General features: G+C 37.0%; 1 protein-coding gene across 4 annotated transcripts in view; it reads right to left on the bottom strand.

The window, feature by feature from the left end:
• Nucleotides 1-16517, bottom strand: part of anks1ab (ankyrin repeat and sterile alpha motif domain containing 1Ab) — a 119343-nt gene that overhangs the window by 48418 nt on the left and 54408 nt on the right. For 2 of the 4 annotated variants that reach the window (XM_067460474.1, XM_067460472.1), the window contains exons 1-2: nucleotides 12560-12670; nucleotides 9382-9654 (exon numbers count right to left, since the gene is read on the bottom strand). The exons of 1 other annotated variant lie outside the window; for it this stretch is intronic. In XM_067460474.1, coding sequence (XP_067316575.1) covers nucleotides 9382-9642 — 261 coding nt within the window. In that variant the 5' untranslated portion in view covers nucleotides 9643-9654; nucleotides 12560-12670. Of the gene's footprint in view, nucleotides 1-9381; nucleotides 9803-12559; nucleotides 12671-16517 lie in introns of those variants that run through there. One more of the 4 variants, XM_067460473.1, reaches the window with a different exon arrangement.

The raw sequence follows: 16517 nt of genomic DNA, 5'->3' as shown, positions 1-16517 counted from the left end.
AGATTAACACACTGAGCTGTGGGCTGTTTCAGTCACACTGCCAGTGTTAAAAATGTGCATGAAGGACGGCTTACTTTAAACACATTTAAATACAATCAAGTCAAAACAAACAAAACAAACCTTATAGTATTAAAGGGATAGTTCACCCAACAATGAAAACTCTGTCATAATTTATTCACCGTCATGTCGTTTCATACCCATAAGACTTTCGTTTATCTTCGGAACTCAAATTAAGATCTTTTTGGTGAAATCTGAGAGATTTCTGTCGCTCCATTGACAGCTATGCAACTACCACTGATGTACACATTTGAGCTTCTCAAGAACCAATGAGGATCATTCTGGTGTTAAGCATCACGTTTGAGCTTCTCGAGAACCAATGAGGTTCATTCTGGTGTTACGCATCACTATTGAGCTTCTCAAGAACCAATGAGGTTCATTCTGGTGTTATGCATCACGTTTGAGCTTCTCGAGAACCAATGAGGTTCATTCTGGTGTTACGCATCACAATTGAGCTTCTCGAGAACCAATGAGGTTCATTCTGGTGTTACGCATCACGATTGAGCTTCTCGAGAACCAATGAGGTTCATTCTGGTGTTAAGCATCACGTTTGAGCTTCTCGAGAACCAATGAGGTTCATTCTGGTGTTACGCATCACGATTGAGCTTCTCGAGAACCAATGAGGTTCATTCTGGTGTTACGCAGCACAGTTGAGCTTCTCGAGAACCAATGAGGTTCATTCTGGTGTTACGCATCACGATTGAGCTTCTCAAGAACCAATGAGGTTCATTCTGGTGTTACGCATCACGTTTGAGCTTCTCAAGAACCAATGAGGTTCATTCTGGTGTTACGCATCACGATTGAGCTTCTCGAGAACCAATGAGGTTCATTCTGGTGTTACGCATCACGATTGAGTCTCTCGAGAACCAATGAGGTTCATTCTGGTGTTACGCATCACGATTTAGCTTCTCGAGAACCAATGAGGTTCATTCTGGTGTTACGCATCACGTTTGAGCTTCTCAAGAACCAATGAGGTTCATTCTGGTGTTACGCATCACGATTGAGTCTCTCGAGAACCAATGAGGTTCATTCTGGTGTTACGCATCACAATTGAGCTTCTCGAGAACCAATGAGGTTCATTCTGGTGTTACGCATCACGATTGAGCTTCTCGAGAACCAATGAGGTTCATTCTGGTGTTAAGCATCACGTTTGAGCTTCTCGAGAACCAATGAGGTTCATTCTGGTGTTACGCATCACGATTGAGCTTCTCGAGAACCAATGAGGTTCATTCTGGTGTTACGCAGCACGGTTGAGCTTCTCGAGAACCGATGAGGTTCATTCTGGTGTTACGCATCACGTTTGAGCTTCTCAAGAACCAATGAGGTTCATTCTGGTGTTACGCATCACGATTGAGCTTCTCAAGAACCAATGAGGTTCATTCTGGTGTTACGCATCACGATTGAGCTTCTCGAGAACCAATGAGGTTCATTCTGGTGTTACGCAGCACGGTTGAGCTTCTCGAGAACCAATGAGGCTCATTCTGGTGTTACGCATCACGTTTGAGCTTCTCAAGAACCAATGAGGTTCATTCTGGTGTTACGCATCACGATTGAGCTTCTCAAGAACCAATGAGGTTCATTCTGGTGTTACGCATCACGTTTGAGCTTCTCGAGAACCAATGAGGTTCATTCTGGTGTTACGCAGCACGATTGAGCTTCTCGAGAACCAATGAGGTTCATTCTGGTGTTACGCATCACGATTGAGCTTCTCGAGAACCAATGAGGTTCATTCTGGTGTTACGCATCACGATTGAGCTTCTCGAGAACCAATGAGGTTCATTCTGGTGTTACGCAGCACGATTGAGCTTCTCGAGAACCAATGAGGTTCATTCTGGTGTTACGCATCACGATTGAGCTTCTCGAGAACCAATGAGGTTCATTCTGGTGTTACGCATCACGATTGAGCTTCGCGAGAACCAATGAGGTTCATTCTGGTGTTACGCAGCACGATTGAGCTTCTCGAGAACCAATGAAGTTCATTCTGGTGTTACGCATCACGGTTGAGCTTCTGAAGAACCAATGAGGTTCCTTCTGGTGTTACGCATCACGGTTGAGCTTCTCGAGAACCAATGAGGTTCCTTCTGGTGTTACGCATCACGATTGAGCTTCTCGAGAACCAATGAGGTTCATTCTGGTGTTACGCATCACGTGAGTTATTAATGACAGAATTTTCATTATTGGGTGAACTATGCCGTTAACGTTTGAATTGTTTTCGCTAGGCAAAAAGTAAAACTACGGAAACTAGTTTTTATAAATTAAATTAAAACTGAGTAGTTTTATCAATTAAACCTCCATGGCACTGAATCAACAGTTGTTTGAATTAAATATAGTGTTTCATGAAGTGGAATTCATTAATTCATCAAAACATTTCCGTTTATCAATTTGCATGATACAGAGTTTTAATACTTTGATAAAGTACGGGACTAAAAATTTGCCATTTTAAAGGAACTGTGTAAGAAATGTATTTCAATTAATCATAAAATGGCCCTGATATGTATAAGAAATCATGTTCATTTCAAATACTTCTATCACTGACAATAGTAGTCCGGCCAGGATATTGTCATTATAAAGTTCTTGTTGCAGCCCTCAACTGATGTTGAGTTTTGGCCTGAAGCTCCGCCCTCCACCTATCGACCAATCACGAGTCCATAGTGTTTCGGCATCCGGGTTGCCAGGTCTGCTCTAGTTACCACAGCTGCAGATCTACAAACGTTCTGCTGAGCCTGCAGCCAATCTGGCAACCTCGAGTCGGGGGAGGGGGATACACCTGCAGTACCAGTTTTGGCCACAATCTTCCACACACTTCCTTTTATTCATTTACCATGTTGTTTTACATTGCAATTAAATGCACATCAAAGAATATCACCGTAATGCCTGATCCTGCCATGGTACTGGCATAGCATAGGAGATCCTTTTTTACATCAATAAGATTACACACTTCAGAAGTTGTGTCCGAGGAACGTTCATTACCGTGACTAACGCACAAATGCTGATACAGCCATTTTGAACGGGATGCAGTGTGAGTGTGTGCCAACATATTGGCTGCGTCTCACTGCATATTAGTGCTCAGCTCGGATGTAGTATTAGAAGTTGTTTTGAATCTGTGTGTTAACCGTAAGAGCACCTCATTTCCCCAAACCCACCCTCTCTCATTTTCAGCTTCGCTCACTCAAGCTTATAGATGTCATCTATATATTATGGGAAGCAGTGACTGTGAAACAGGATGTTCTTGAGAACAGGACACTCCACCCTGAGTGCCAAATGATCTGACAGCAGATCCATTTAACTGCTTAAGTTTGAATAATGCTCCAAAATCTGATAATATAATTGCTCCCAGCACCAACTGAGGCTAAAGTTTCATAAGACTTTGAGTTTAAATTTGATTGCCCTTATCATTCCTTTTTTTTTTATTCTGATCGGATGAGCAAGTCAAGCATTTGTAAAATACTCGAAATATGCATTCATGTGACTGCACAGCTGCATTCAATATTAATGTGCTAAGTTACCATCTTATCTGTGTCTAGCAATGACCTAAAAACCCTAGCAAGTACCCAGAATAACAAAAGAATATAAAAAAATGATGAAATGATAAATTAAATGCTATAATAGTACATGCTAGTATAATATTAAAAATAACACTGCCTCAGAACAGGAATGGTCTAGCAATGACTCTAAAACACTAAACAAGCGCCATATACACTCTAAAAAATATTGGGTTCATTTTCAATCCAAATCTTGGGTTTAGCCTTTTAGGTAATTTTTCGGGGTTAATTTTTGCTCAGATCATGGGTCAGACGTAACAACCCAGTGTTTGGGTAGTTTTTGTGTAACCCTGATCCTAGGTCAGACGTAACAACCCAGTGTTTGGGTAGTTTTTGTTTTATTCAGATCCTGGGTCAGACGTAACAACCCAGTGTTTGGGTAGTTTTTGTTTTACTCAGATCCTGGGTCAGATGTAACAACCCAGTGTTTGGGTAGTTTTTGTTTTACTCAGATCCTGGGTCAGATGTAACAACCCAGTGTTCGGGTAGTTTTTGTGTAACCCTGATCCTGGGTCAGATGTAACAACCCAGTGTTTGGGTAGTTTTTGTGTAACCCTGATCCTGGGTCAGATGTAACAACCCAGTGTTTGAGTAGTTTTTGTGTAACCCTGATCCTAGGTCAGACGTAACAACCCAGTGTTTGGGTAGTTTTTGTGTAACCCTGATCCTAGGTCAGACGTAACAACCCAGTGTTTGGGTAGTTTTTGTTTTATTCAGATCCTGGGTCAGATGTAACAACCCAGTGTTTGGGTAGTTTTTGTTTTACTCAGATCCTGGGTCAGATGTAACAACCCAATGTTTGAGTAGTTTTTGTGTTACCCTGATCCTGGGTCAGATGTAACAACCCAGTGTTTGGGTAGTTTTTGTGTTACCCTGATCCTGGGTCAGATGTAACAACCCAGTGTTGTTAGTAGGAAAATCCATGTAACATCCAGGGTTGCTTTATTGTATTTGTCAAATCAGATACCATTACAACAGCCTCATCTGACAGTGCCAATAATCATGATCAATAATTTAAAGGGTTAGTTCACCCAAAAAGGAAATGTCTGTCATTAACTCCTCCCCCTAATGTCGTTCCACACCCGTAAGACCTCCGCTCATCTTCACACACAGTTTAAGATATTTTATATTTAGTCTGAGAGCGTATGCAAGTGTATGCACACTATACTGTCCATGTCCAGAAAGGGAATAAAAACATCATCACAGAAGTCCATATGAGACATCAGTGGGTTAGTTAGAATTTTTTGACGTATCAAAAATAAAAAATTTCGATGCAGTCTCATTCAGACTATAAACGAAGCTCGCGCACCAGATATCCCGTCAGTCACTGCGCAGTCGCGAACGCGGATTGAAAACAAACCCGATAGAGAAGACAATGCTGAATAAAGTCTTAGTTTTTGTTATTTTTGGACCCAAATGTATTTTGGATGCTTCAAGAGACTCTAATTAACCCACTGATGTCTCATATGGACTACTGTGATGATGTTTTTATTCCCTTTCTGGACATGGACAGTATAGTGTGCATACACTTGCATACGCTCTCGGACTAAATATAAAATATCTTAAACCGTGTCTGAAGATGAACGGAGGTTTTACGGGTGTGGAACAACATTAGGGGGAGGAGTTAATGACAGACATTTCATTTTTGGGTGAACTAACCCTTTAATCCCCCCATGCACGTTTGTCACTGATGTGAGCCTCTGATCAGCACGAGGTGTGAATGCAGCAGTCGCACTCATTCGGGCTCTGACTAAAGCTCCAGCTGAGGGGAGGGGCTGTTGTGTGTGTGTGTAGCGTGGGCCGACCCCTGGGAAGCTTTCTGAGAAGATGCGGAGTGACAGTTAAGGCCCAATTAGCCCCGTGTGCTGTGGCCAGCACAGAGCAGCAGAAGGACTGATGGGCCCAACCAAGCGTTCAGCATTCAGCCACTGGCGCTGATACTGTCAAGACTCGCTGCCTCTTCCTCCTCAACCTTACGCACTGCTAGAGTTTCCACCCACAATGAGTGTTGGAGATGCTACTATTAAAAATAACTAGTGCTGGGCAATCGATTAATCGCATCCAAAATAAAAGTTTGTTTTTAAATAATAAATGTGTGTGTACTGTCTATAATTTTTATGTGTATATGAATAAACATATACACAAATATATATTTACGAAATTGCACATATATACGTATATATATATATATGTGTGTGTGTGTGTGTGTGTGTGTGCAATTACGTAAATATATACATGCATGAGTGTGTATTTATATATTTAAAATAATAATATGCAGTACAGAAACATATATTATGTAAACACAAACTTTTCTTTTGGATGTGATTAATCGCGATTAATCGATTGCTCAACACTAAAAAATATATCTTTAGTATATACATGCAAATATTTCTTAAATATATAAATGCAAGAGTGTGTATTTATCTATACACAATAATTATACACAGTACAGAAACATATATTATGTAAACACAAACTTTTCTTTTGAATGCGATTCATCGCGATTAATCGATTGCTCAACACTAAAACATATATCTTTAGTATATACATGCAAATATTTCTTAAATATATAAATGCAAGAGTGTGTATTTATGTATACATAATAATTACACACAGTACAGAAAAATATATTATGTAAACACAAACTTTTCTTTTGGATACGATTAATACCGATTAATCGATTGCCCGGCACTAAAAGTAATGCGTTACATTGTCGCGCGACACGTAATAAAAGTTCTATAAATTAAATGTTACATTGTTGCTTTTTATGCAAAGTAACACAATGGTTATTCGGTGCTCTATTTTGTTCTTATTTTAGTATTATTGTAATACTATTATAGCTTTTAATATTATTTTGAACTAGCTTCGATATTTATATTTTATTTAAATTGCCATTTTAGTTTTTTATAGTAATATTGAAATGTAATTTATTTTATTTATACAGTTTCCGTAATTTTAGTATTTCAACTTTTTTTAATTTTTAGTAGCAAAATGTTTCATCTTATATTTATATTTAAATTAGTTTTAGTTAACAATAACAACACAGCATGTAACGACTATACTTTGCAGAATACACAGATTATTTTTGTTTTAATAATAAGAGTGCTAAACTTAGAAAGAAAAGTAATGTGGGTATACTGGTACAAATGTTATAAAAGTGATATGATTGCATTATTAATGAATTAAATTAAATTGTTACAGTATGTTAAAGGGAGATGTTAGAAATTGCATTTTTCAGTAAATAAAGAACAAGTATGCTCCAGCTATGTTTGGCTAGCCGTATTTGTTTTGTTTTTAAAAAGGCTGACAAACAGTAGTTTGCATGCAACACCTACACCCCATACATTATCAGCTTTTTCTGTCAATTATAACAGCAGCGATGGTTTTATTGTACCATTGCTAGCATCTGTATATATAGACACTGTCACGTACACTACACAGGCCTAAGGCACTACATTATGGGGAAGAGAGATATTATATATGGCATTTGCCAATAAATAACACTAAGAAGAAAACTAACACACTTGCATACACTACTTTTAAGTTTGGGGATGGTAAAACCCTAAAGTGTTTTATGAAAGAAGACCCTTGTGCGCACCAAGGCTGTATTTATTTGATCAAAATACAATAAATATTGTGAAATATTATTAAATTTTAAAACAGCTGTTTTCAATGTGAATATATAATAAAGTGTAACGTATTCCTATGATCAAAGCTGAATTTATCCTCATTACTCCTGCCTTTAGTGTCACATGATCCTTCACAAATCAACATAATATATTATCAATGTTAAAAAAGTTGTGTTGCTTCATCAGTTTTGATAATAAAATAAAATAAACATTTAATCATGTAAATTAGGAGTGTTACAATATATTGCAATGAAAAAAATACAGCGTTTTAATGTTAGTGCTACATTAAATACTATATATAATGTTGAATATAACATATAATAATGCAATATTTGTGTGTCCTGATAGAGGCAAATGTCTTGTTACCAGTAAAAAGTGACTTACATTATTTTAAATATCAGTCAGTGGCACACAATATAAGCATGTTCATCTAAAATAGTTCAGCATTTCCTGCTTCACAATCATGAATATTTTTTATTCTGGTGTCCTCATTGTGCTTTAGGCTTTTTGATCAATTGTATGTATTCTATGCAAACTTTTAAACAGTAGTATATGTTAAAAAGTAACTGGGGTGTTATAGTGTGAATCCCAAACCATGTGACCAGAGGTGGACAAAGTACACAACTTCATTACTTGAGTAAAAGTAAAAGTGCTACCGGTCAAATATTACTCCGTTACAAGTGAAAGTTGTAAAAAAACGATTTTAACTTGATTTAAAGTACAGAAGTATTTGTTTTTTAAAGGTACTCAAGTATCAAAAGTAAATTTTCTTTTTTATGTCAATGCATTATTGTATTATTGTTGTATAAATGCACATTATGCCATCATGGTTTAAGCCAGTCAGTGATGCTCCATCTGACACACTAGCATACGACTAACTTAAACTCATTTAAATACTTGTAGAAAAGTTACAAAGCTCTTTATAAAGCTGCTGTCACTTTAAGAATGAATGCACGGATCCAATACACTGAGTGCGTTTCCATGCACACCAGTAAGCTAATAACTCCAAAAAATCAGCTTATTGAAATAACCAGTTTTCCCTGTTTACATGCAAACCAGTAAACGGACAACGCAATTAAACCGCTTTTACATGACTATTTATAAACCGGTTTATTTCCTTGTAGTGCCGTCAAAAATAATAATGTCCATATCTGACTCTGAGTTTTTCAATTGTTACGTCAGTTGTGATGTTAAATAAAGCGTGCGCCGTGTCAGCGGGAGATTTACGGCTCATATTATCCCTAATGCAGTCATGCAGCGTTTTGACTGAACCTCTATAGGCTACTTCTGCTGCATGAGAAAAGGGTCTTAAAAGAGTCTGTGTTTGTGATATATGTCCTTATTTCATGCAAAACGCTCGCTCGCTCTGTCTGGATGCGTTTAAATCTGCTGTAAGTTTGCGTTTTTGTCCCCTATCACACATGCACACTTCAGTAAGCCGACAGAAAGCAGGTTAATGCGTTTACATGCAGTGCGAAATCGAGGTAAGATGTAAAAAACGACCTGTTCCGACCGGTTTATGCTTACGCCGTTTATGACATTACTCTGATAAAAGAAAACGGGTTACTGCGTTTACATGACCATGATCATTGTCGGCTTTTTGGGCATAATCGGCTTAAGAACGTGCATGTAAACGCATCCACTGATACACATCTGATATTCTCACACTGTTCACCTTCACTGAAGACAGAATTAACTTTGTTTATGTGAATACTCCACAAAATGAGCATTTGGACATCCGTCTTCTTCCATTTTGCTCTAAACTATAAATCAGTGTTTAATAAATGCTGTGAAATCATTGAACTTCACGAGACTCTACAAGAGTGATTCCTGAAAGGCTTTCTGCAAAAACCCAAACACCTTTAAAGAAGAAAAAAATCATCCACTGACTTTCAAAGCTGCGACAGAAACGACTTTCCACTTCGAGGACCTTGATAGAAATGTAGTGGAGTAAAAAGTACGGTATTTGTCATTCTAATGTAATGAAGTTAAAGTCATAAATTTCCAGAAAAAAATAATACTCAAGTAAAGTACAGATACTCAAAGTGAACTTAAGTAAAGTACTCAACTAAATGTGTTTAGTTACTGTCCACCTCTGCCAGAGACTGAGAGGAAGGTATCTGCTCTATATTCTGAAGTTCCTCAGCTCTTACCTCGTCCCATTCGGAGGCAAATGAGGGCATCTGCTCCATTTCCTTCCTCTCGTCAGCACAGTCGGACTCGCTCCGGACACACAGAGGCCTTTCGTCCTCACAATAAGGGGAAGCCAGCAGCTCAGAGTCTGATTTAGAAAGGCTGCGTGCCAGCTTTAGATGCCCAGGTGGTTTCCTCAAAGCTTGGGGTGAAGGCGCAGATGACCCGTTGCTTTCGGTGTGGTCCGGACGGGCCGCTTGGGCATTGGCAAGACTGGCCATTCCTGTCCGAATCTGGGACAGCAAAGCAAGGGTCAGTCTGGGGGTCTGAACACAAATCCTCTTTACCTACAATAAGCAGCCTATTAGTCGTTCTCCACCTGGTATTATTCAGCATAAGCCCGTATTATCCATCGAATTAAACTAAAGTTAATAGCCTGATCTACAGCAGAACTAACCCCTCTGTGGTACTTGTGTTTTTGGTCTATATTGTCACAGGTTCCACCCACAGTTTGTGTTCCTTTGCCCTCCCCTTGCCAAGAAACTCCATGGTTTTTTTTTAAGACTCTTTCCTTCCCCTCCCTCCTTCACTGTCTGTCTGTTTTACTCACTACCACAGTCACTAAGGATGCCCTGGTTCTCCGCAGAAGCTTCAGCCTAAAACAACTGATCACAAATCATTCAACAGCACAGACTAAAATGTGCATTTTAGAGCTCCAAACAACGGTGACTATAAAACAACGACGTTAGACTCTTAAAAGAGAGTTGTTAAAAAATTAAAAACAACTGATTAAATTAATTTAGCAATGAAATAATTAGTGCTGTCAAATCGATTAATCACAATTAATCGCATACCAAATAAAATATTTTTTACATAATATATGTGTAATAATGTGTATAATTATATCTATCTATCTATCTATCTATCTATCTATCTATCTATCTATCTATCTATCTATCTATCTATCTATCTATCTATCTATCTATCTATCTATCTATCTATCTATCTATCTATCTATCTATCTGTCTGTCTGTCTGTCTGTCTGTCTGTCTATCTATCTATCTATCTATCTATCTATCTATCTATCTATCTATCTATCTATCTATCTATCTATCTATCTATCTATCTATCTATCTATCTATCTATCTATCTATCTATCTATCTATCTATCTATCTATCTATCTATCTATCTATATATATTAATATCTCTATATCTATCTATCTATATTAATATCTATATCTATCTATCTATCTATCTATCTATCTATCTATCTATCTATCTATCTATCTATCTATCTATCTATCTATCTATCTATCTATCTATCTATCTATCTATCTATCTATCTATCTATCTATCTATCTATAATCTATCTATCTATCTATCTATCTATCTATCTATCTATCTATCTATCTATCTATCTATCTATCTATCTATATTTATCTATCTATCTATCTATCTATCTATCTATCTATCTATCTATCTATCTATCTATCTATCTATATATATTAATATCTATATCTATCTATCTATATTAATATCTATATCTATCTATCTATATATCTATCTATCTATCTATCTATCTATCTATCTATCTATCTATCTATCTATCTATCTATCTATCTATCTATCTATCTATCTATCTATCTATCTATATTAATATCTCTATATCTATCTATCTATATTAATATCTATATCTATCTATCTATCTATCTATCTATCTATCTATCTATCTATCTATCTATCTATCTATCTATCTATCTATCTATCTATCTATCTATCTATCTATCTATAATCTATCTATCTATCTATCTATCTATCTATCTATCTATCTATCTATCTATATTTATCTATCTATCTATCTATCTATCTATCTATCTATCTATCTATCTATCTATCTATCTATCTATCTATCTATCTATCTATCTATCTATCTATCTATCTATCTATCTATCTATCTATATATATTAATATCTATATCTATCTATCTATATTAATATCTATATCTATCTATCTATATATCTATCTATCTATCTATCTATCTATCTATCTATATAGATAGATATATAGATAGATATAGATATTAATATAGATAGATATAGATATTAATATAGATAGATAGATATAGATATTAATATATATAGATAGATAGATAGATAGATAGATAGATATAGATATTAATATAGATAGATATAGATATTAATATAGATAGATAGATATAGATATTAATATATATAGACAGGTATATATGTATAAATGTAAACACAAACCTTTATATTGGATGCGATTAATCACAATTAATGGACTAAATTAAATATATATAAATGTAAACACAAACCTTTATATTGGATGCGATTAATCACAATTAATGGACTAAATTAAATATATAATAAATCAAATTTTAAATTAAATAAAATAATAAAATAAAAAGTAATTCAATATTAAAATAAACTTTAAATTTAATTAAATTATGAAAATATAGTTGAAACTTTTATTACATTTTATTAGAGTATTACATTTCATTTCAGAACAATACGTTAAAATGTTTCTAAAATCAACTCAATCATTTAATTTAATAATAAAATAAAAATGTAATCATGTAATTTAAATAATAAAATATTAAGGGTGTCACAATATATTGCAAGGAAAAAAATTATGTGAGAAAAAAATCCAAGTTCACAGACTTTTAGTGTCAGTAGTACATTCAATTACTATATAAAATGTTAAATATAATGTATAATAATGCAATATTTGTGTGTCCTGATAATGCCAAATGTTAGCAGTTAAAAGTGTCCAACATTATTTTATATCTAGTCTGTGACACAATGATGTAAGCATATTCATCTACAATAATTCAATATTTTTATTCTGGGTTTATTGGGTTTCCAGCACCAAATCCAAGCCTATTATTTTCCACCACCAATGTAATATCAAATTTATTGGAGTATTGCAATAATATTGTATCGTGATTTGTGATATGTATGGAATTGTGACATGAGGCTATCATTACACCACATAAATATTATTTAAATAAAAAGAAAAACAAGGTATTGCAATATTACATGCTTTTGTATAATAGTATATTAAAAACCCAACGGTGCAAGTGCTCCAGAATAATATCTGCTCATCCCACATCACTACCTCTAAAGCAAAACCCTGTTAAATTAAACATGCAAGCACGAAATATTTAAAACACACACCTTTCACTCTCTTCTTTGTCTCCTGTTGCAGTCAGTTCTCCCAGTCTTCCTTGTCATCTCACACTGGCTGACACAGCGATGGCTTCTAGATCCAAGGCCTGGCCTTATTATTGCTGACAGGCTGGCTAATCAGGTTACTGAGACTCTCACACAGGCTGGTGGGCCTGGCTTTTCTGTTTACATCATGCAAGTAGTGGGTCAATTCTCTGAGAAACTCTGAGCTTAAATGACAGCAGTTGTCTCGCTTGGAAATTCAATGCACATTATAGCCTGCAGAATAAAGTTATTTCCATGGTACTGCTAACATCCTTAAAGGTCCCATTCTTCGTGTGTTTTCTAAGCTTTTATTATGTTTACAGTGTGCAATATAACATGAGTTCATCGCGTCTAAAAAAACACATATATAAGGGCTAGATATGTTACGGCGGAGTCACCATCGTCATCACCGGCGGCCATCTTGTCACAGGCAAGCTTTCTGTCGGGCTCTGTGGAACCTGATGTAAGATGAGTGATCTGTACGAACATAAATACTCTTATCTCGCTGAAATCTTGACGGATTTACAAATGGTTTGGTTTCTTACAAACGTTATTAACATGGCTACAAATCTGGATGCTTTAACATGTTTAAATTGCAGCTTTTCGTTTTGATGAATGACTTAATCGTGCAGCTTGTGTATCACGGCTAACTTACATGCACGTTATCAAGGCTGAGACCACAATCGACCTGTTCAATTATATAGGTTTACTGACACCAATAACGATTTTATGACAACCAATATTTTGTCTAGTTAAAATAAACTTAGTTTGCATGTTTTTTGTTTGTTTAATTAAAAAAAATATATATATATATATATATATATATATATATATATATATATATATATATATATATATATATATATATATATTTTATTATAATAGTGATTGTAATAAAGTTCGTAGAGTGGAAGGAAGGAGGCGGGAATCGGTGAACGTTTAACAACTTTAATTCCATAATAAATAAACAAAACGAAAGTAAACCGCGGGCAGCCCCTCACAAATGACTAACCACACACACATAACAAAACTCAACGTAAAGTCCAGGCCTGGTCCTCTCTCGTCTTCCGCTGCCTTCGCTCCTCCTTTTATGCTCCCGTCCCTTGGCCGCGAGACGAGACCGGTGTGTCGCGCAGCTGGTACTCATTACCACTCGTCACCGGCCCGCGCTCGCGGTCCCTCGCCCCGCTGCTTGCCACGCCACAGTGATATTCTTATTATAAAAGCGTATATATATAGCTAGCTCTGGAAAAAAATGTGTGTGTATATGTGTATAAATATATATAATTTCTCATGTTGCCATTCGGTACACAGTTTTAGTAGCCTATATATTGATTTAACATAAATACCGTGTGTGTATGTATATTCATTGCACCTATCTGTTCAGTGTTACTTTCATATTGAAGTCCATGGTTATAATTATTCATAAGTATGTAGTGTCATAACTACATCTGTGTCCTCCATTGGCCAACAGCGTGCACGAGACATCAAGCCTTTATTATGGATATTTGTGCTAAAAACGGCCTGATGATTTCCTCGTTCTATGAAGTCCCTCCTTCAGAAACACGTAACGAGTTCTGATTGGGCCAGCGCTTCCCGCGCTGTGATTGGACAGCAGCTTAACACACTTTGCCCGGAAAGGTCCCGCCTCTTACCATGAATGCACGCTCTTCTCCACGTGGGAGAGCAATAAGACCACGCCCCTATTTTGCGTGTTCTTGTGGGCGGAGGGTTAGTCAACAAACTAGTGACGTCATTGCATCCCTGCCCTTCCTGCTGTAGTCCAAACCGGCCGCTCGCTGTCGGCTTTGAAAGGGAACTTCTGTTAAATAAAATATCTCGCTTGTCATTGAACTTTGAGCTTTATAATTTTACAGGTATTATTTATGCTCTAACTGCAACATTACACACTAACTAAAGTTTGAAAGATGGAATCGCGAAGAACGGGACCTTTAAAAAATGAAATACAACAATAAATTAAAGGCACAGTATGTTTTTTTTTTTTTGTGCTTATTTAAAGGTCCCATGGCATGGATTTTTTTTATTATTTAATAATGTTTCTTGAGGCAGAGTCCTGCACGGGTTCGGGTGCCGACGGGTCGACCTGCAAATTTTACGGAAATGGGTGAAAAACAGTCGGGTCAGACAAGGGGGAAACACGGGTCTAACACGGGTTTAAAACAGTCACGTGCGAACATAAAAATGCATGCATATTTTTAGGAACACATCTACAAAAATATGTCTTGCCTGTATTTTAAGCTAATCAAATAATTTTAAAATAATATCAGGTTATTTGTGCTCGTGGCGCCGCGCGCCCTCACAGGATTCTCTGACTTTCAAAAAATCACACAAGGTTTCGAGGCGGTCGCACACCGGACTCAAAGCTCAGCGCCGGACGGGCGCATTATATATGCCACGCGCGAGCTCAGTTTCGAATCCACTTCTGACAGAAGAGCTGCACGATGTGTGCATCTTGTAGCACAGGGTGAAATCAGTACATTGGCGCTCTGTGGCCGCCGCCGGTGTGTGTACACTCATTGAAAATAATGTGTTTGAATTTTAAAGACGTGGCGCGGTGCAGTATTTACTTTTGTATGACCTGGCAATAAATGTGTAGGCCTATATAATGTTATGCTAAATTGATTTAATCTCGGGTGCGGGTCGGGTGTCGGTTATATTTCAAGTGAGTCGGGTCGGGTGCGTATTTTAATTAGTGCTCCGTGTCGGAAAACGGGTCGGATGAGGTTTAACGTACCGCGGGTACGGGCGGGTGCGGATTTACAAAATCGGACCCGTGCAGGACTCTGTGTTTGGGTGTACTTATGTTCCTAGCATGGTTTTTAAATCAAAAAATTTCATAATTTTGAAATAAAAGGCATTTTTTCTATACTGATATGAGCCCTCTGTCTTGAATGCTCTGTTTCAAGGGGCGTGTCTGCTGTGAGAGTTCGATGAAAACACCCACTGTTGTGATTGGCTGACATCTTTGCATTTGAAATTAGATTATGTGTGGAGGGGCGTGGCTTAGTGAGGGGGCGTGGTTTAGAGAGGCCCGAGCAGCAGCTGCAGCGCGAGAAAGAGACGAAGCTGGAAGAAGATTGCTGAGGAAGTGTTATTGTACCGAGTTTTTGAGAGCACGAGTTTATTTGTTTGTATCTGAGAGCTCTGAATAAACACGAGTGAACTTTGCAACTCACAAAATGCTTTCACCACAGCTAACAGCAAACATGGCATCGACATGAATACTGTAAGAGCTTCTGTTGAGCAAAAGCGTCATTCATTATAATGGCAGTTTGGACCAGTGTGGACTGCAGATATACGTGTGATTGACAGATCCGAACATTATAAAGAGTGTTGTTAGATCACTCTCTGTAGTTTAATCATTTAAATAACATATTTGTTTCATGCTACTAATAGAAATGATGTGGAGTTGATGGTTTTAGTCACTGGCTTGATTCACTGATGCATAAAGACGGCCAGCGGCTGGACTGACAGAATTAAACGATTTAGAAAGAAAGTCTGTGTGAACTTGAATGATTAGTTACACATCAAAACTCACCGATCCCAGATCAGGCATTAATGAACACTGTTACTCACTGTTTGTGGCGCTGCCGTCGAATCCATATGGTAAAGCTTGTGATGATAAACTGAATCCTTTCTCTACTAAGGCCCCGTTCACACTGCAAGTCTTAATGCTCAATTCTGATTTACGGTAGGATCCTTCTAGTGTAGCTTTAACTGAAGTATCTCCCCATATACTAATCAGGTCTAACACCTCACTCTCCCTCCATTGACTCGATCCATCGCTGTTCTCCATATCTAGTCAAGTTCTTAAAATTACTGTCTGTGTCTGTTGTGTCTAGGGCTAACTCGTCGGTGCATAATTGTGACAAATGTCGATGTAGATTGATGTAAAAGTCAC

Source organism: Pseudorasbora parva, chromosome 12 (assembly GCF_024679245.1).
Source record: "Pseudorasbora parva isolate DD20220531a chromosome 12, ASM2467924v1, whole genome shotgun sequence".
In the NCBI taxonomy this organism is placed as follows: domain Eukaryota; kingdom Metazoa; phylum Chordata; class Actinopteri; order Cypriniformes; family Gobionidae; genus Pseudorasbora; species Pseudorasbora parva.
This window is presented reverse-complemented; position numbering and strand designations above follow the sequence as displayed.